The sequence below is a fragment of the Mustelus asterias genome, chromosome 7, assembly GCF_964213995.1.
Source record: "Mustelus asterias chromosome 7, sMusAst1.hap1.1, whole genome shotgun sequence".
Taxonomy (NCBI): Eukaryota; Metazoa; Chordata; class Chondrichthyes; order Carcharhiniformes; family Triakidae; genus Mustelus; species Mustelus asterias.
In genome coordinates, this window is record NC_135807.1 from 30930365 (window position 1) to 30952299 (window position 21935).

The 21935-nt window shown below is 44.3% G+C and overlaps 1 protein-coding gene across 1 annotated transcript in view; it reads left to right on the forward strand.

Moving 5' to 3' along the window:
- LOC144495609 (CMP-N-acetylneuraminate-beta-galactosamide-alpha-2,3-sialyltransferase 1-like) overlaps positions 1-21301 on the forward strand; it is a 101432-nt gene extending 80131 nt beyond the window's left edge. The window contains exons 4-7 of the mRNA XM_078215809.1: positions 7435-7614; positions 8882-8927; positions 10640-10759; positions 11579-21301. Coding sequence (XP_078071935.1) covers positions 7435-7614; positions 8882-8927; positions 10640-10759; positions 11579-11752 — 520 coding nt within the window. The 3' untranslated portion in view covers positions 11753-21301. The remainder of the gene's footprint in view (positions 1-7434; positions 7615-8881; positions 8928-10639; positions 10760-11578) is intronic.
- Positions 21302-21935: the final 634 nt, after the last annotated feature.

A 21935-nucleotide genomic window follows, 5' to 3' on the forward strand; every position in this document is an offset into this window, starting at 1 on the left:
CTTGCCTGAGTCCAGGAGATGGTCGCCACTTCAAGACGTGCCCGAGTTCAGCGGATTGTCACCACCTCGGGGTCTACCGGCCCGTGAGGAACTGGAGGAGTCACTGGACACCGCCTTGGAGAGAAGGTCACCGCGATTGCCTGAACCGGTTTCATCGCCGGTGTTGAGGAGGTCACAACGACGGTGCGGTCCCCCAGACCGTTTGAACTTATAGACAGATGAACAATTGTTCTGTGTTTTGTACCCCGCCGGCCTTTGTTTTCAAAGGAGGGGTGAATGTGGTGAACCATTGTTGGTTCCCACCAGGTAGTGCTGAGCCATGGTCTGGCCAGTACTATGAGTCTGTAGATATGTTACTGTTGGGGTTAGGGTTGGGCTGTTCTACCTGTTAATATAGTTGTTATGGTACACCCCAGTCGGCTCCGCCTCCTGGGAGAGGTATAAAGGTCAGTGCTCTGCCTGGTGACCCTTTAGTCAGGGATTGTATACTGTATATGGTAGCTCTGTTATTGTTGGCAATAAAAGCCTTTATTTCCTGAGTACATCCTGCCTCCCGTGTGTTATATCGCGCATCACCAGGTAATGTTGTTGTGCAGTGAGGCTGTACATCTGCACGTTCCAGATTTCATTTGTACCATTGTGAGAGCTTGCTTTGTGCACCCTGCAATATGGGTTGATTTCTAAATGTGCATCATACTTGCATGGGGACCATGTGCCCTTCTAGTTTTAACACAAATCCAGAATCAAACCTGAAGCCTTTCTAATCTGCATGGTTTAGCACTTCAAGGTGCACCTATTACTCAATGAAGCATTGTCGGAGACTCGCATTTTGTTTACTCCCAATGTCCTGCTCCCATTCTCCTTAAAGCATTGATTCTCAATGAGGTACAGTTCCATCAATGCCACTTATCCTTGAGTACCTCAACTAAGTGGCCAGTTTTCATCTACAATCCTCAGCAGGTCAGTTCACTGCTGGGCACAATAACAGCTACTTATATTTAGCACCCTAATGTACTAAAATGCTCCAGGGCACTTCACTGGAGTGTTATTTTACGCACCCTAATTGGAAGGCAATTGGGTGACAGCAGTGAAACACCTTGTACTGGTCCATTCACTGCAGCAGCCTAGTTACTCAGAGGTTCTGGATCTTCCTTGCTTCCAGAATCATGTGGAAGAAGCTGAGAGAATGTGAGCAGTCCACACCCTTCTTACACTGTAATTAAATTCCTTAGTGAGGGTTTAGCTGTAAAAAGTGTGACCTCTGAGGACATTCCCAGCATTGTGTAATGCAGAGGGGTTTACACTACTCCCATTAAACATTGTACCACACAAAACGATACTAGGCCTGTTGTAATTTGCCTTTAAGAGATTGCTACATGATGGGTGGAATATTCCCATACTTTGTCCAAGAGTGTCCATCTCCGACTGAATCCCGGTGTCAATCTCTCCGGATGCATAGATGAGCTTTCAGACCAGATTTTCTGCTACTCTAACAGAAAAAACGTGCAGGCATGGTTTACATCCTGAGTCTAGCGGGCAGGGCCTGATAGAGGCGGCAAGGCTAAGTCCACAGAAACCCTTTAAAGATGCCACCACGATCAGCAGAGAGTTGAAACTTCCCCACTCCACCCACCACAAATGTATCGGGGGCTCATTTTCTTCCCCCCCCAATAGTGTATTTACCCGGGGTTCTGCCGATGACTGGGGAGAGTGGTGAGGTCAAACCCTTGCTCCAAGCACTCAAATCCTGCGTGGATCAGCTGGTGGGGGGATTCACAGACATCTTCAACCTCTCCTTACAACAGTCTGAGGTCCCTAACTGCTTCAAGAAGACGACCATCATCCCGGTACCTAAGAAAAACCAAGCAGCGTGCCTTAATGACTATCAGCCGGTGGCTCTGACATCCATCATTATCGAAAGTTAGTCATGGCACGAATCAATTCCAGCCTCCCGGACGACCTGGATCCACTACAGTTTTCCTACCACCGCAACTGGACCAGAGCAGATGCCACCTCCCGGCCCTGCACTCAACCCTGGAGCACCTAGATAACAAGGACACCTATTAATGATTTGGATGAGAATATAGGAGGCATGGTTAGTAAGTTTGCAGATGGCACCAAGATTGGTGGCATTGTGGACAGTGAAGAAGGTTATCTCGGATTGCAAAGGGATCTTGATCAATTGGGCCAGTGGGCTGACGAATGGCAGATGGAGTTTAATTTAGACAAATGCGAGGTCATGTATTTTGGTAGATTGAACCGGGGCAGGACTTACTCAGTTAATGGTAGGGCGTTGGGGAGAGTTACAGAAGAGATTGAGGGGTACAGGTTCATAGCTCCTTGAAAATGGAGTCACAGGTGGACAGAGTGAACAAAGAACAAAGAAAATTACAGCACAGGAACAAGCCCTTCGGCTCTCCAAGCCTGCACCGACCATGCTGCCTGACTTAACTAAAACCCCCTACGCTTCCGGGGACCGTATCCCTCTTTTCCCATCCTATTCATGCATTTGTCCAAATGCCCCTTAAAACTCACTATCGTATCTGCTTCCACTACCTCCCCCGGCAACAAGTTCCAGGCACCCACCACCCTCTGTGTAAAAAATCTGCCTCGTACATTTAAACCTTGCCCCTCGCACCTTAAACCTATGCCCCCTAGTAATTGACTCTTCCACCCTGGGAAAAAGCTTCTGACTATCCATTCTGTCCATGTCTCTCATAATCTTGTAGACTTCTATGAGGTCACCCCTCAAACTCCGTCGTTCCAGTGAGAACAAACCAAGTTTCTCCAACCTCTCCTCATAGCTGATGCCCTCCATACCAGGCAACATCTTAGTAAATCTTTTCTGTAGCCTCTTCAAAGCCTCCACATCCTTCTGGTAGTGTGGCGACCAGAATTGAACGCTATATGCCAAGTGTGGCCTAACTAAGGTTCTATAAAGCTGCAACATGACTTGCCAATTTTTAAACTCAATGCCCCAGCTGATGAAGGCAAGCATGCCGTATGCCTTCTTGACTACCTTCTTCATTTGCATTGCCACTTTCAGTGACCTGTGTACCTGTACACCCAGATCCCTCTGCCTAACAATACTCTTAACGGTTCTGCCATTTACTGTATATTTCCTATTTGTATTAGACCTTCCAAAATGCATTACCTCGCATTTGTCTGGATTAAATTCCATCTGCCACCTCTCCACCCAAGTCTCCAACTGATTCATATCCTGCTACATCTTCTGATGGTCCTCATCGCTATCCGCAAATCCACCAACCTTTGTGTCATCCACAAACTTACTAATCAATCCAGTTACATTTTCCTCCAAATCATTTATATATATTACAAACAGCAAAGGTCCCAGCACTGATCCCTGAGGAACGCCACTTGTCACAGCTCTCCATTCAGAAACCTACGTTTCCACTGCTACCCTCAGTCTCCTTTGACCGAGCCAGTTTTATATCCACCTTGCCAGCTCACCTCTGATCCCATACGACTTCACCTTCTGCACCAGTCTGCAATGAGGGACCTTGTCAAAGGCCTTGCTGAAGTCCATGTCAACAACATCCACTGCCCTACCCTCATCAATCATCTTCGTCACTTTCTCGAAAAACTCAATCAAGTTAGTGAGACACGACCTCCCCTTCACAAAACCATCTTGCCTCTCACTAATACTTCTACTTATTTCCAAGTGGGAATAAATCCTGTCTCGAAGAATTCTCTCCGATAATTTCCCTACCACTAATGAAAGGCTCACCGGCCTATAATTACCTGGATTATTCTTGCTACCCTTCTTAAACAAAGGTACAACACTGGCTATTCTCCAATCCTCTGGGATCTCCCCTGTAGTGGAGATGCCGGTGTTGGACTGGGGTAAACACAGTAAGAAGTCTCACAACACCAGGTTAAAGTCCAACAGGTTTATTTGGTAGCAAAAGCCACTAGCTTTCGGAGCGTTGCCCCTTCGTCAGATCAGAGGCCATTAGAGACATCTCACGTGAGAACACCATCCACCAGGTACACGGTACATACTCTTGCAACTCGGCCAACGTTGTCTACCTGATACACTGCAGGAAAGGATGCCCCGAGGCATGGTACACTGGGGAGACCATGCAGACACTACGACAACGGATGAATGAACACCACTCGACAATCACCAGGCAAGAGTGTTCTCTTCCTGTTGGGGAACACTTCAGCGGTCACGGGCATTCGGCCTCTGATCTTTGGGTAAGCGTTCTCCAAGGCAGCCTTCATGACACACGACAGCGCAGAGTTGCTGAGCAGAGGCTGATAGCCAAGTTCCACACACATGAGGACGGCCTCAACCGGGATCTTGGGTTCATGTCACACTATCTGTAACCCCACGACTTGCCTGGGCTTGCAAAATCTCACTAACTGTCCTGTCTGGAGACAATACACATCTCTTTAACCTGTGCTTAACGCTCTCTCCACTCACATTGCCTGTACCTTTAAGACTTGATTACCTGTAAAAACTCGCATTCTAACCATTATTTTGTAAATTGAGTTTGTGTCTTTATATGCCCTGTTTGTGAACAGAACTCCCACTCACCTGACGAAGGAGCAGCGCTCTGAAAGCTAGTGGCTTTTGCTACCAAATAAACCTGTTGGAATTTAACCTGGTGTTGTGAGACTTCTTACTGTATCTCTGCTGTAGCCAGTGAGGATACAAAGATTTCTGTCAAGGCCCCAGCAATTTCCTCCCTTGCCTCTCTCAGTATTCTGGGGTATATCCTATCAGGCCCTGGGGACTTGTCTACCTTAATGTATCTCAAGAACCCCAATACCGCCTCCTTTTTGATCTCAACATGACTCAAACTATCTACGCACTCTATCCTAGATGCATCATCCACCAAGTCCTTCTCTTTGGTGAATACTGACACAAAGTACTCATTTAATACCTCACCCATTTCCTCTGGTTCCACGCATGGATTCCCTCCCCTGTCCTTGAGTGGGCCAACTCTCTCCTTGGCTACCCTCTTGCTCTTTATATATGTATAAAAAGCCTTGGGATTATCCTTAATCCTGCTGGCCAATGCTTTCTCGTGACCCCTTTTAGCCCTCCTTACTCCTTGCTTAAGTTTCTTTCTATTTTCCTTGTATTCCACACTTGCTTCGTGTGTTCCCAGTGGTGAAGAAGGCATTCAGCATGCTTGGTTTCAGTGGTCAGAACATTGAATACAGGAGTTGGGACGTCTTGTTGAAGTTGTACAAGACATTGGTATGGCCACACTTGGAATTCTGTGTACAGTTCTGGTCACCCTATTATAGAAAGGATATTATTAAACTAGAAAGAGTGCAGAAAAGATTTACTAAGATGCTACCGAGACTTGATGGTTTGAGTTATAAGGAGAGGCTGGATAGACTGGGACTTTTTCCTTTGGAGTGTAGGAGGCTGAGGGACGATCTTATAGAGGTCTCTAAAATAATGAGGGGCACAGATCAGCTAGATAGTCAATACCTTTTCCCAAAGGTAGGGGAGTCTAAAACTAGAGGGCACAGGTTTAAGGTGAGAGGGAGAGATACAAAAGGGTCCAGAGGGGCAATTTTTTCACACAGAGGGTGATGAGTGTCTGGAACAAGCTGCCAGAGGTCGTAGTAGAGGCGGGTACAATTTTATCTTTTAAAAAGCATTTAGACAGTTACATGGGTAAGATGGGTATAAAGGGATATGGGCCAAATGCGTGCTATTGGGACTAGCTTCGGGGTTTTTTAAAAAAAAGGCGGCAAGGACAAGTTGGCCCGAAGGGCTTGTTTCCATGCTGTAAACCTCTCTGACTCTCTGTCAGACTCCTATTTATTGACCGCAGCTCAGTCTTCAACACCATTATTTCCATGAAACACAAGTCCAAACTCCGTGGCCTGGGCCGTGGCATCTTCCTCTGTGACTGGATCCTGAACTTCCTAACTCACAGACCACAATCAGTAAGGATATGCAACAACACCTCCTCCACGATCATCCTCAACACCGGCACCCCACAAGGCTATATTCTCAGCCCCCTACTATACTCCTTATACACCTATGACAGTGTGGCCAAATTCCCCTCCATTTCGATTTTCAAGTTTGCTGATGACACCACCGTAGTGGGTCAGATCTCAAGTAATGACGAGACAGAGTACAAGAATGAGATAGAGAATCTGGTGAACTGGTGCGGCAACAATATTCTCTCCCTCAATGTCAACAAAACGAAGGAGATTGTCATCGACTTCAGGAAGCGTAAAGGAGATCATGCCCCTGTCTACATCAATGGGGACGAAGTAGAAAGTGTCGAGAGCTTCAAGTTTTTAGGTGTCCAGGTCACCAACAACCTATCCTGGTCCCCCCATGCTGACACTATTGCTAAGAAAGCTCATCAATGTCTCTACTTTCTCAGAAGACTAAGGAAATTTAGCATGTCAGCTACGACTCTCACCAACTTTTACAGATGCACCATAGAAAGCATTCTTTCTGGTTGTATCACAGCTTGGAATGGCTCCTGCTCTGCCCAAGACCACAAGGAACTACAAAAGGTCATGAATGTAGCCCAATCCATCATGCAAACCAGCCTCCCATCCATTGACTCTGTCTACACTACCCGCTGCCTCAGCAAAGCAGCCAGCATAATTCAGGACCCCACGCACCCCGGACATTCTCTCTTCCACCTTCTTCCTTCGGGAAAAAGATACAAAAGTCTGAGATCACGTACCAGCCAACTCAAGAACAGCTTCTTCCTTGCTACCGTCAGACTTTTGAATGGACTTACCTTGCATTAAGTTGATCTTTCTCTACACCCTAGCTATGACTGTAACACTACACTTTGCACTCTCTCATTTCCTTCTCTGTGAATGGTATGCTTTGTATAGCACAGAAGAAACAACACTTTTCACTGTATGTTAATACATGCGACAATAATAAATCAAATCAAATCAAATCGGAAAGCCAGAGCCCAAGGGGTTTGGGGGACCCTACCTCTACCATACCAACCTGTGTCAGGGGCAGTGCCAGGCTATTGCCTGGCCACATCCCTCTCCCCCAGGGGCTATGCTCACCTTTATGCCCCAGGGAAGGGGGAGTGGGGGGGATTCCCTCGACAGGTTCATGTCTGGGTGAACCTGTGGCGTGATTTGAAAATATACTTAGGAGAGAATATCTGGCAAGGGGGGTGTTTAATTATATTTAAGTTGATTAAGATTAAGTTCACATCCCTTATATGCATGAACCTGGTAATGTTGCCAGCGAGGGGGCGGTGAAAATTGAGATCGCAATCTTGCCAGCGAGATCCATCGTTTCTGGGTTTTGCTGGATCTTGAACCCCAGCCGCCATTCCCATGGAGGGAGAGCGGGGGTTTAAGATCACCCCAGAGCTGGAATCGTTTTAGCACTCGCTTAATGTCCTGTTGTCTTCTGACATCTCATTTTCCTTTCCTTGTCTCCTGTTCTCATAGGATGAATCGGGCACAAACCTCTGGCTACGAGGCGGACGTGGGTACTAAAACCACTCATCACTTCATGTACCCTGAGAGTGCTCAGAATCTCCCGAGCAACGTGTCCTTGGTCCTGATCCCATTTAAAGTGTTAGACATGAAGTGGCTAATCAGTGCCTTCACCACGGGCCAAATCACTCGGTGAGTCAATAGCTGAATCAGACTTGTGACTCCATGGTGGTCAACTTCCCTCCATGTTATATTTACATTTGTTTTGTTTTCCATCTCTATTGAATGGAAGGCAACAACACAATTAGAATCATAGAATTCCTACAGTGCAGAAGGAGGCCATTCGGCCTATTGGGCCTGCACCGACAATCCCCCCCAGGCCCTATCCCCATAGCCCCACATATTTAACCTGCTAATTCTCCTGACACCAAGGGCAGGATTTTCATAGAATCATAGAAACCCTACAGCACAGAAAGAGGCCATTTGGCCCATTGAGTCTGCACCGACCACAATCCCACCCAGGCCCTACCCTCATACCCCTACATATTTTACCCACTAATCCCTCTAACCTATGAATCCCAGGACACTAAGGGCAATTTTAGCATGGCCAATCAACCTAACCCACACATCTTTGGACTGTGGGAGGAAACCGGAGCACCCGGAGGAAACCGATGCAGACATGAGGAGAATGTGCAAACTCCACACAGACAGTGACCCAAGCTGGGAATCGAACCCAGGTCCCTGGAGCTGTGAAGCAGCAGTGCTAACCACTGTGCTACCGTGCCGCCCTAAAAACATTTTCCAGCCACACTCGCCCCAAAACTGAAAAATACCACCCAAGGTCAGCGGACCTTTGCATGGTCTGCACCCTTCACTCCCTCTATCACCAATGAACAATGGCAGCAGTGTCCACCAACTACAAAATGTACTGCAGGAACTCACCAAGGTTCCTTACGCAGTAGCTTCCAAACCCATGATCAGTACCACTGAGAAGAACAAGGGCAGCAGACACATGGGATCACACCATCCTACTTGGAAATATGTCACCGTTCCTTCACTGTCGCTGGGTCAAAATCTTGGGACTCCATCCCTAACAGCACTGTGGGTGTGCCTACACCACATGGACTGCAGCAGTTCAAGAAGGCACCTTCTCAAGGACAATTAGGGGTGGGCAATAAATGTTGGCCTAGTCAGCAATGCCCACATCCCATGAATGAATATATTAAAACAAGTGTCCATTGGACACACAAATTCAATGAAAATAAAGGATAAATTAATATGTTGATCAAGAATTTTCGATGCACTGTCGGTCAACAATTAACAATATATATCCAAGTTGATCAATACGATACAATTAGACATCAGATTGTTTCGATAAAATTATTATATTCTCTTTAACTCTGTGCTCAGAATGAGATTAATTAATGACATTTTTTACATTTTATTCTTTTATGAACAGCACATATGCACCAGTGTTACGTAAGATCAATGCAAATAAAGACAAGGTGAGTTGGAATTTTGTTCTCTGTATTTAGTTGGGAATGTGCAGGTGGAAGATCTTTGGTGACTGGTTGAGGTCACATTTACATTATAGTTGGAACATTTCTACCAACGCTGGAGTTCTAGTGCCCGCTTCCAGATCAAAGCTGTGAGACATCTTGGAAAAATCCTATCAAACACTGATATTGAATGTATTTTTTGTACATTTTAAAAATCACACTGTAATATAGTGATTATGGGCTGGATTTTCATCCTAGTGATGGTTATTGGTAGTTGGGAATTGGTAATGAGGACATCTCTCCAGCTTGTTGCGGAAGCATAAAGGAGCAAAAAATGCATTATTCAACCAGACCTAAACTTCAACTCAAAGGCTATGGGCCAAGTGCTGGTAAATGGCATTAGGTGGAAGCTCAGGTGTTTCTCGCATGTCGGTGTGGGCTCAAAGGGTCGAAGGGCCTCTTCTGCACTGTCTGATTCAGTGATTAATTATTTTCATGGCTGACAGCATCAGCATGTTAAGGGAACACAAATTTGACTGCATCTCCCAGGGTTCAGGGTCATTGATTGCATTTCTGTTGATATCCTGTGTGCCTTGTATAAACCATGAGGAATTTGATTCAAAAGCCAGCTGGTTTGCAACCAGCAGCACAGAATCATGCTGCTTTTTTGGGTGTTTGCACATTGCCTCATTTTAGGCATACACAGCACTCGTAGAGTTGCAGCTTATCTTACAACTTACCTTTGTTGGAGCAGAGAGGTCTGAGGGGCAACCTGATTAGGAGGGGCGTAGACAGAGTGGATAAGGAGCAGCTGTTCCCTTTAGATAGAGTCATAGAGGTTTACAGCATGGAAACAGGCCCTTCGTCCGAACTTGTCCATGCCGCCCTTTTTTATAAACCGCTAAGCTAATCCCAATTGCCCACATTTAGCCCATATTACTCTATACCCATCTTATCCATGTAACTGTCTAAATGCTTTTTAAAAGACAAAATTGTATCCGCCTCTACTTCTACCTCTGGCAGCTTGTCCCAGACACTCACCATCCTCTGTGTGTAAAAATTGCCCCTCTGGACACTTTTGTATCTCTCCCCTCTCACCTTAAACCTATGCCCTCTAGATTTAGACTCCCCTACCTTTGGGAAAAGATATTGACTATCTAGCTGATCTGTGCCCCTCATTATTTTATAGACCTCTATAAGATCATCCCTCAGCCTCCTACGTTCCAGAGAAAAAAGTCCCAGTCTATCCAGCCTCTCCTTATAACTCAAACCATCAAGTCCCAGTAACATGCTAGTAAATCTTTTCTGCGCTCTTTTTAGTTTAATAATATCCTTTCTATATTAGGGTGATCAGAACTGTACACAGTATTCCAAGTGTTGAAGGGTCACTCACAAAGGGACATAAGTTCAACGTGAGGGGCAGGAGGTTTAGGGGTGATGTAAGGAAAAACGTTTTTACCCAGAGGGTGGTGACGGTCTGAAATGCGCTGCCTGGGCGTGTGGCAGAGGCGGGTTGCTTCACATCCTTTAAGAAGTACCTGGATGAGCACTTGACATGTCGTATCATTCAAGGCTCTGGGCCAAGGGCTGGTAGATGGGATTTTGTGGGAGTTCAGGTGTTTCTCGCCTGCTGGTGCAGACTTGATGGGCCAAAGTGCCTCTTCTGCACGGTATGATTCTATGTTCTAAGTCCAATTACTTCTTCTTGAAATTTTCAGGTGTTGATCTATAGCCCGCATTTTTTTAAGTATGTTCATGACAACTGGAATGAGCACCAAGGAAGATACTGCTCGACTGGAATGCTGGTCATAGCTTTTGCACTTCATGTTTGTGATGAGGTAAATGTGACTTCTGGTGCATCATACTCATTAAAAAGAAAAGTAATAAAGCCCTTGTATTGCTCATTTGGTAAATATACCACCAAATGTTGGACAGCCACGTGGATTCGAGTATAGAAGAGGGAGGAGTGATCTGATCGGGGTGTTTAACATGTTGAAGGTAGTCGGCTGGGTAGAATCAGAGAAGCTGTTTTCCCCGACGGGAGAATCAAGGACAAAGGGTTGCAGTCTTAAAATTGGAGTCGGGCCATTAGGAATAAAATTAGGGAACACTTCAATCATGCAGCATGTCATGGAAATCTGGAATTCTGTCCCCCAAATGGTTGTGTTTGCTCTGACGAAAAGGGCTACCAAGAGTAATATTGATTAGGCAAAGGTATCAAGGGATATGGAAGCAAAATAGGTAAATGGAATTTGGGTTCAGATCAGTCATGAATGACAGAGTAGGCTCAAGGGGACGAATGGTCTATTCCTGTTCCTATGTTCCTAGATGACGAATACTCAATCCCAGGTTCATATACATAAAACTGCTAATCTCGATGGAGTAATTGGCCTCAGTGCCCCTGATTAAGCAAATTGAAAGATTAGCAGTGCTTATTCTCCTGTGATGTTTGTTTTGCTGGAAAGGGCCTGTGTGGATATCACACCAATTCAGAATCAAGCTGTGTGACCCAACCCATCCCTCCACCATCGACAAGGGTAGTCCCATCCTTGTAACCTCAAGTCACTGTCAAAAGGGGGAATAAAAGGGGAGAAAATTTGGACTTCCTTCTCATGTGCAGCTTCACTTTTAACAGATGTGCTGCCTCTGCTTTGCAGGTGAGCGTTTATGGATTTGGAGCCGACAGTTTAGGAAACTGGCACCATTACTGGGAGAAGAATGGTGGCGCAGGAGCCTTCAAAGGGACAGGCGTTCATAATGGAAACTTCGAAGCCAATGTCACTAAGTCGCTTGCCAATGTTGGTAAAATAAAATTCTTTCAAGGTGTTTGACCGTGAAAAGACTGTGTGTGGGCGCCAGATGAGGATCATACATCTTGTAAATATCATCATGTTTAATGAGGTGATGAATGGTTGAACGAGGAAATCTAACGCTGCTTTGGAAACTCAGAAGATCAACTCCTAATCAACTGTATAGTTACACAAATGAAAAGTCAAATTGCTTCTATTCTCTTCCAATGATGTGCCTTAATTCTAATCTTACCAAACAATGCCTTACTGATTTTTTTGTCCCTATTTTAGCAACTATCTTTGATCTGTCTGAGTGTGTTTTTCAATCCAGGCTAATTCATACCAAATTATGAGGATTTTCACAAGCTGTGGACTTGTATCGATCACTGACTCAGAGGAAACTACCTTAGACTCACTTCATGTCTCTAGCTTTAGCCCGAAGATCATTTCTGCAGTTGGGAGCGAGTTAGGGTGGCGAGAATTTGTCTGTCATGTATTGTATTAAAATATTATCCACAGGAACTGTCAGTTTGAGTTCAGCAGGTGTGATCATCTAGTCAGCTTTCCATTGTCTGGTTTCATCCAGACTGCTAACACAAAAGAGACTGGCACAGCCAAAACAAACCATGGTAAACTCATTCATAGTGACGAGAGTTTTGGAACATGAACAAAATAGTTTCCAGAGAAGAGAAGCTGAACAATTTACTGAGTTGGTGATGGCTTTAAATGGATTGTGGGGATTTGAGAATGATGATTGACAGAATGGAGTTGATCGAATTTCTTCCTACAATGCCGTGTTATATTTAAAAAGAGAGAATTTTTACTGTGCAAAGAGGCTGACAATGAATGTGGTGTTGTCAGCACGACACTCAATATGACATTGTAATTTAGTTAAACTTATGCCTAGGAGTTCCGCAGAATGGCTGAGCATATAAAAAATGTATCTCAGTCAGGAAAATGAGAAAGCTTGCAAATTTCATCATTGGCCTGTGCTGAGTTAACTAATTTAAGCAGAATAATGGGCCCAGACAACAAAAGAGAAACACCAGTCTTGATATATATTTCAATCACTGTCCAGTTACCCCTACTTCAACTTGCCTATATGCAGACGTTGGGGCTTTGGCTGTGATTCCAGTATGGATGAATAGCCTGCTATGCTCACTGCCCAGGCTCTGCATTTGGATGAGCTTAACTAGAGTGTCCAGCATCACGGAATCCTATCCCAGAGAGTGCCTGTACCATTCGGGGGAGAGAAGGGGAAGAAATGAGTGGATGTGAAATGGAAGAAAGCAACACCAGTCCTCATGGCAGCTCCCCACTGCCAATACCTTTAAAAAAATGTTGCTGTCTTCATGAGGAACTAAATGTTAAATATTTTCTCGTTTGTTTACAAATCGCACTGAAAGTCACTACCGTCCCTTACATCCAATGCAAGGAGCCACTTCCGCCATCAAAATTTTCACCTGTTCTTCTTTTTCACTAAATCCATGGACCTTTTAAGCCCCATTATATTGGCATTCTGAAAGAACACCGATATTAACCAGTGAAGTACTTAATTGCAATTAAATTTAGTGCAGAGCTATATTTATTGGGGGTGATGCGGATATAATTGGTTATCATCCCTGTTATGGCGCATTTCTGAAATGAATTGGCCAAACACCCTATTTCCATTCTGATTGATGGTTGTGTGTGTGTGTATATGCATGGTGGGGTATATCAAGAGGAATATACCCCATGCTGACCTTGTCTCAGGCGACACTCTGGTTGCCTTTGTATTCTGAGTATGAATAAATCATCAAGAGTTCCTGCTCCTGGTCATTGTAGTGCTGGAAAGTGAACTCTTGTGGCTATTGGTTGGAGATTGGATCAGATTCAGCTGTGATGCACCCCCACCCACCCCTATTGTCAAAGTAGCTTGCCTGCATTCGCTATTGAAACTCGTCAGGTGAAGAATGGCTGCTTGAATCCTCTGAAAAACACACTGCAGAAATCGCCACCTTTCCTGAAAAACTGTCAAGTCGGTTGACATCCACCAACGTACCGATCAGTCTTTCTCTCTCTTGCTGAAGAGAGTCATGTGGGAACTGACTAAATAGTTCCAACAGACATTTTATAGAACTGAATCTGAGGCAGGAGAATGTTCCACACTAACAATGAAAGTTGAAAAACACTACCTCTTATTCTGAACCCTGGACTCCTGAAAAGAGACAAATCCAAAGGATCGTTTGAAGAGACCAAATTGCCTTAAACAGGTTGTAAGATGTACTCAATGATTAGTTTTGTAGAGTAGCAGCCAGAGAGGGGAAGAAATGTCTGACTGTTTTATCAGCCATCGAGTAGTTACAAAAGTAGCTAAGCTGAAGTCAGAGGAAAAGGTATTTGAAGGATGGCTAAGTTCAAATTAATGGACGTCAGTGATGTTGTGTTTGCATGTGTACATGAAGTATAAAAATGTTTATTTTGTGTATATTAGCTTATCTCAGGAATGGAATGTATGTGACAATGGGCCTCAATTAAAATGAGCTGTTCTCACCTTATTGTGAGGTCAGCACATTTATGCATAGGATTAGTGCACACATTATCGCTGGCCCCTCACTGGCACTTGGGAAGTGTGCCAAAGGGCAGATAATACCTCTCAAACTCTGCCCCAGAATACGTCATATAACGGAATATGAGGATAAAAGGGATAATTCCTGCCATCCCACTCCTCCTTGCAGGGTTCCCACTCCATGGGAATCCATGTCGAATTTGCAGCAATGTTGGCCTGATTTTCCAAACCTCATTTCTCTCAAGTAGATGTCATGAGGAGTTTGGAGTTAACCCTACAGATAGAACATAGAACAGTACAGCACAGAACAGGCCCTTCGGCCCACGATGTTGTGCTGAGCTTTATCTGAAACCAAGATCAAGCTATCCCACTCCCTATCATCCATGGACCCTATAGTTATCTAGGAAGATCTAGGAAGTGGGAAGTTCTTAACTATATGTAACCAAATGAATTGCTGAAATGGAAGGATGTTGCCAATTTATTGGGCCCTGAGTAAATACGGGGTACTATTGATGCACAGAATTTTTTCAATGAAATGTATGTTGCTGGTAACTTTATATGACTTTACTTGTATCTGAACTGAAGGCTTTCAAAGAGTTTCTCTCCAGCCCAAACTAACACGAAAGTAAAAGCAAAAGACTGTGGATGCTGGAGATCTGAAATAAAAACAGAAAAACTAACACAAGTTGGTTGAAGGGGCCCAGTCACTCAAGGGTCCGGATTTTTGAAGAGTTGAAATAAGTTGAAGGAGAAAATTCTGAACTCTTTATACAGTTCCTAACTTTTTTTAAAATCTCAACATAGTAGAATTGCAATATCCATGATGCATGGACTTCAGCCTGGTCTTAGCTTCTTTAGATAATGGGTGGGATTTTCTGGCCGTGCTCGCCCCAAGATCGGAAAATCCCCCCCGAGTTCAGTGGATCTTTGCATGGTCCTGTCCCACCCGCTATGGGTCCCATGGCGGGCGGGACAGGAAAATTCCGCCCTGAATCTGGCCTAATGTGACACCTAATTCAAGACTAAAGCAGTTAAATCTTTCAGACAGCTCACTTAGTAAATGGGCTGCAGCACTGATCTGTACCGACCGTGACAGTTCCAACTTTTATCTTTGTTTAGTACTCAATAAAGATGATCTCAGCAGTTCAGTGGCAGAGACACTAGAGATGGCTTCCCTGCCCCTGAGGCAGATAAAGGATCAGCAAGAATCCTGATTGTGATCAGTGTTCAGCTGATCCCGCTGCAAGGACTGTGCACTACTGACAATGCAGTAAATAATCTACTGACACACACACATGAGGAATATGACTGAATCACCGTACAACAATTGGCAGTCCTCTGTGGAGTTGTACCCAGTTAAGATAATGGTGTAAAACAGGCAATATCAGTTCAGCTATCCAAGGCTTGACTTCCGATTGTCATTTCCACTGAAATTGACAGAAAATTTGGGACATTTGTGTAATGGGAGGCTGAAACTATAAAGTCTGTTATATAACTGTAAATTCCAATTTGCCCCATTGTCTTTTGTGGGAGGAAAATTGGAAAGTATAGTTTATATTTTTATCGGGTTTTTTTGTTGTATGGTAGGTGAATAGGATGATAATTTTACAAAGAACTTTTGAAATCATGTGATGCATTGAAAAAATAATTGTACCTTTTAGTTAATTCAATGTCATTCTGCATCAATACTGGATGCAAAATTGTGGTTTAAAATTTGGAGAGAAAACGTAAAAGGGATAAGGAATACAGAATTGCATGTTTTTAAACTCTTTTATTAAATCCTTTCTTTAAAGTTATTTTTCTACTCTTTAACCTTTGCCTTGTGTTTCCCCTTGCTGTATCCCATCAGATGGTTTGACAAATGCTGCTCTGAAATTAGCCTTGAGGCCAGACTGGGAGTAAAAAAAACCCCTTTTCAATTTCCTCCAAAAGCGCCTGTGACTCCCTCTCTGGTTTGGATGTGATCTCACGATCCAATCAATCAGAGTTTCCCTTTCCCTCCCCTCCCCGCAGCAGAGGAGTTCACTGCACGTTTGAATCTGAACCATACTGACCAGAAAGGTTAAATGCCCATGTCCACTTGTCCATGTTTACTCCCGATTGAATAAGTTAAATTCTGTTTTATTACTTGAGAAGATTAGGCAGAATTTTCCCAGTGTCATTCCGGATGAGAAAACCGGTGCGATTCATGCCAGCATGTCGGAGTGAATCGGATCGTGATCTTTCTGCACTTTGTCATTTTTTGGAAGGGGGACCATTTTTTGCACCAGTCGAGAGAGGGGCAAGGCCTAAATGTGCCGGCAAGCCTTATTTCACAAAGATCGAGCTTGTCATTTGAAAAGGGCGCCCTGATCTCAAAGTGAAATTGAAGACCTCCCTCCCTCCCCCCACCCATGGACATCAGGAACCCCGCATTGATGGCATGTTTCCCCCTCATCCCTCATCATAGATTGCCAGCCTTATCTCCCCACCCCCACACCCTCAAACATAGACTGCCGGACTGACTGGTAGGGAGTGCCAGGGGTCAGTGCCAGAGCACTGCCTTTCATGTCCACGACAAACCGAGTGCTTCAAAAGCCTTCAAGGCCCCCAGTGTGGCCATCACGACTGTCTCTGTTTGTGGAGACCAGGAGTGATGTGTTCCAGGTTCCTGCTGCATGCGAAGGTTGGGGAATACCAGAAGCAGGGAGAATCCAACTTGAAACTGACTAAGAATATTTAAATATGCTAATTTGGTCTTAGGGTGGGAACTAGATTATGTTGGGATACGGGGGGTGGGGAGAATCCCTAAGGAAGTTTTTGCCAGCGCTAAATGTACTAAGCTCCTCACCGCGCGGCCCCAGGGCAATCTGCACACGAACACGTGGGGCCAGGGAACCGCCCCATTATTGAGGATCACACTTACACCCACTTGTAATTAACACCATAGGTTTATATTGTCATTTGAAATCCAACTCCATCTGAATGGAGATTTTCAATAATGTTTCCAGAGTTGAATTTCATTCACTGCTAAGTGAAAATCATAGGTCAATGAGAATCAGAGAACAGTTAAGTCTATAAGAGCAGTTCAGCTAGTCCCACCACCTCCCTTCCCCATAACCCTACAAATATTTCATCTTGAGGTGCTTATCCAATTGCTCTTTGGAGGATATGATTGAATCTGCCTCTGCCCCCCTCGGGCAGTGCATTCCAGAGCCCAACCACTCAGTGCATAACTTTCTTTCCCCCCTGTCTTGCCAATCACTTTGAATCTGTGCCCTCTGGTTCTCAATTCTTCTGCTAATGGGAACAAGTTCTCTCTATCCACTCTGTTCAGACCCCTCATGATCTTGACCCCTCTATCAAATCTCCTCTCAACCTTCCTTTCTCAAAGGAGAGTAGTAGTCTCAGCTTTGCCCACTTATCCATGTAACTGAAGTCCTTCATCTCTTGAAACATTCTCTTAATTTTTTTAATGCATTTTGTCTTAAACCTTCACATTGTTCCTAAAATGTGGTGCACAGAATGAGTCACAATACGCCAATCACCATAATGTCCTTGCTTTTGAACTCAATGCCTCTGCATATAATATTGAATACAAGGGTTGGGACATCTTGTTGAAGTTGTACAAGACATTGGTAAGGCCACACTTGGAATACTGTGTACAGTTCTGGTCACCCTGTTATAGAAAGGATATTTTTAAACTAGAAAGAGTGCAGAAAAGATTTACTAGGATGCTACCAGGACTTGAAGGTTTGAGCTATAAGGAGAGGCTGGATAGACTGAGACTTTTTTCCCTGGAGCGTAGGAGATTTGAGGGTTATAGAGGTCTCTAAAATAATGAGGGGCATAGATAAGGTAGATAGTCAACATCTTTTCCCAAAGATAGGAGAGTCTAAAACTAGAGGGCATATGTTTAAGGTGAGAGGGGAGAGATACAAAAGTGTCCAGAGGGGAATTTTTTTCATACAGAGGGTGGTGAGTGTCTGGAACAAGCTGCCAGAGGTCGTAGTAGAGGCGGGTACAATTTTATCTTTTAAAAAACATTTACATGGGTAAGATGGGTATAGAGGGATATGGGTCAAACAAGGGCCATTGGGACTAGCTTAGTGGTTAAAAAAAGGGTGGCATGGACAAGTTGGACCAAAGGGCCTGTTTCCATGCTGTAAACCTATGATTCTATCAGGATCCTAATACCTTATGCAACACTTTTTCAACACATATGCCCCCAGAAGACTCAACCACTGCACTCTTTGGAATTGTACCCTTTGATTTTTATTGCTTTACCTCATTCTTCTTACCAAAGTGTGTTATTTCACTTTTCTCTGCATTAAATTTCATCTGCTACGTATTGCCCCATCCCCTCAACCTGTCATATGTCCTTGTGAAGTCTATCACTGTCCGCACTCAGTTCACAATACTTTCATTCTTTGGGTGATCTATGTTTTGAAATTGTACCCCGAGTGCTTTCAAATGAGGCATTCCCCCCCCCCCCATCCCCCAGCCCCCCACTCCTGGGAGCCAGCGCATTTGTTTGTCATGCACCTCCGCCCGCCACTGGGTTAATACTTAATTGCCCACTTCAGACCTTCAGCTGGTGGTGAGGAAGAAAGGTCATCCATAAGCCTTCCCAACGTGGGCTTAATTGGGTTGGAGGCAGGAAGGCAGCAAGATCCCATCTGCCATCCTCCTGCCCAATTAAATGCCCTCCCTGCCACCAAACCTGCCACATGGAGGGCACAAGATTCCGCCTGATATCTCAATGATCTTTTTCTCTGATTTGGCAGCATTTTCTGCCTTGTAAAAAAAAGATGCCAAGTATTCATTTGGTATCTCAGTTATGCCCTCATGCCTACCAAGCCTTTGATCTCTAATTGGCCCCACTCCTCCTCTTACAACCCTTTTTAAATTTATTTACCTTTAGATGATTTCTCTGCTAGTTTGTGCTGAGCTTAGTTGGCCAGGCACGAGGGAGTCTTACAATTGGTCTCAGTCTGTCAGAATGACATACAGTTCGATGGATGTCATTGCTGTTAGGTCTAGGTAAAGGTAAAGTCACAATAGTCCCAGATAACCATAGGCTGCTCTTTGAGGGGGAGAACTGACTGGTGGTGATTTTAACCTGAGGATCACCAGACCTCAGAAGGGCCAAAGTTCATGAATAACCTCAGCCTGAGCAGGAATTGAACCTGTGACGTTGGTATCACTCTGCATAACAACCCGGCCGCCCAGCCAACTGAGCTAACCAATTCACTCAGTTGACTGGCTGACACTCATTCTCAAGACTGACATGCGAAGAATTGAGCATGCGATGTCCAATTCTACATGAGACTCCAATGTGGTTGTTGCTTATCTGCCCTCTGTATGGTTTGCTAAAGCAGGAGACCAGTATCACCAACATCACAGAGTAATGAACGCCAGCAACACCCACATCCCAAGAATGAACTCGGAAAAGAGAAGCTCTCCTATATTCTTCCATCTTCTGAATAAGTCAACTCTAAAACTGGTACTTTTGTTGAATCTTTGAAGAAAATCTGAATGCATATTTTATGTGGTCAAAAACATGTTTAAGTTGGATAAATTAACATTTCAAAATTTGTGGCAGTTTAGGTCCACTAAATGAATTTTATCTCCACCTGTGATTATGCTGTTGAATGACTGAAATTCATATTTAATAATCCATTATTAATAATGGTGGTGGGTGCAATATTGATAAAACTAAAATCTGTGTACTTGTTTTTAGAATTCACTGTTTGACATAAAGGGGCAGTATACTGATTTAAGAAAGAACAGGAATCAGGTTAACTTATGATTGTTGCATTGTTCTGTATTATAAAGGGAGACAGACCATTTTATACTGGCCATTCTGTTTTAAATAACTTTATTAATCTTCCTTATGGTGTGAAAATGCTACGTTGAAGCAACCATGTGGCAAAGCACTATTCCTATTCCTCTGTCATCGTGGGCTGTGGGCAATGTTCAGGGAAGATCTCAAATATAGACAAGGATGCATTCCACATTCCACTGTCTGTAACGAGTGTTTAATCAGCGGTGGAAACTGGTACACTCAGTATAGTCCTAAAACATTACAATCAGCCAGGATTACTAGTCCTGCTCACTGTTCAGTCGACTGCCCTGCTGGCAGACAAGCACAAAGAATGAGCTAAGTTTAGATCACCAGCAAAGCTCAATACAGGCTCCTGGACTCTGAAAGCTCCTGGAAGTATGCCGCTGCCTGTTAGCAGTCAGTGCCCACAGAAAAAGAAGGGGGAAAAGCCCGAGAGGAACCAGTCAGGGGTAGGCTGAGTGTAAACACTGGAGGTAATTTCCTGAGTTTGTGCCAGCGAAAGGAATCATGTCCACCAGCAATCGGTGTTGGAAAATCATGGGAATTCTGCCTGTGACTTTAACACACACTTACTGATGTAGTCACCAATTCCTCACCCAGTGTATGTAGATAAGTGTGGGCATTGTGCCGATGATTTTCTGATTTATGCCGTGACTGGGAAGGGCACCACCTGGAAAATTATGCTCAGTCCTATTTTAAAAGTGCTGTATTGAATACTTGGCATTTAATGCCTGATCATTTGATTGTGTGGCACAGTGGTTAGCACTGCTGCCTCACAGCGCCAGGGACCCAGGTTTGATTCCCGGTTTGGGTCACTGTCTATGCGGAGTTTGCACATTCTCCCTGTGTCTGCATGGGTTTCCTCCGGGTGCTCCGGTTTCCTCCCACAGTCCGAAAGACATGCTGGTTAGGTGCATTGGCCATGCTAAATTCTCCCTCAGTGAACTCGAACAGGCGCCAGACTGTGGCAAGTAGGGGATTTTCACAGTAACTTCATTGCAGTGTTAATGTAAGCCTACTTGTGACACTAATGAATAAATAAACCTTAAACTGTTATCCAATTCCAAACTCAAATGAAGCCTTACGTTTTGCCAAATGCTGCCCTCATACTGCCAATGAAAATGAATCATGTGTTAGTCTTTAATTTATTATGCAATGTATTTATGAATAGATTTCTGCCTGTGGGATATGATTAATTCCAATAAATATGTTGTGGAAGGACTACAAATTGTCTTTTTTTTGCCTCTTGCTTCACTCCCCTTGATTCTGGGAGGGTGTACATTCAACTCAACACAGTTTTACTAGTGCACTACTGAATCTGCTAACACTGTGGCCTTGTCTGTGGTGAATCAAAGGATGGTCTATTGCACAAATCTCCCATGACTTTGTACATCTAAAGGAAGTGAAAATCCGTGGGCGAGTCCAAGTAATATGAAGCAGAGGCAGGTCATTGAAATTGAGATCGAGACTTGATGTGGAGATGCCGGTGTTGGACTGGGGTAGGCGCAGTAAGTAGTCTCACAACACCAGGTTTAAGTCCAACAGGTTTATCTGGTAGCACGAGCTTTCGGAGCTTTGCCCCTTCATCAGGTGAGTGACTCACCTGATGAAGGGGCAAAGCTCTGAAAGCTCGTGCTACCAAATAAACCTGTTGGACTTTAACCTGGTGATATGAGAGTACTTACTCAAATTGAGACTGGCAGAACAGAATCAAAGGGGCTGAAAAGCCTCTTGCATCTATGTCAACAGAATTCACCATTGACGCCATCTAGAGGAGCAAGCCTTTGTGGAATTTAGAGATCAGTGTGTGCACGTGCAGCAGAGATCAGAAAGCTGTAAATAGTCTGACC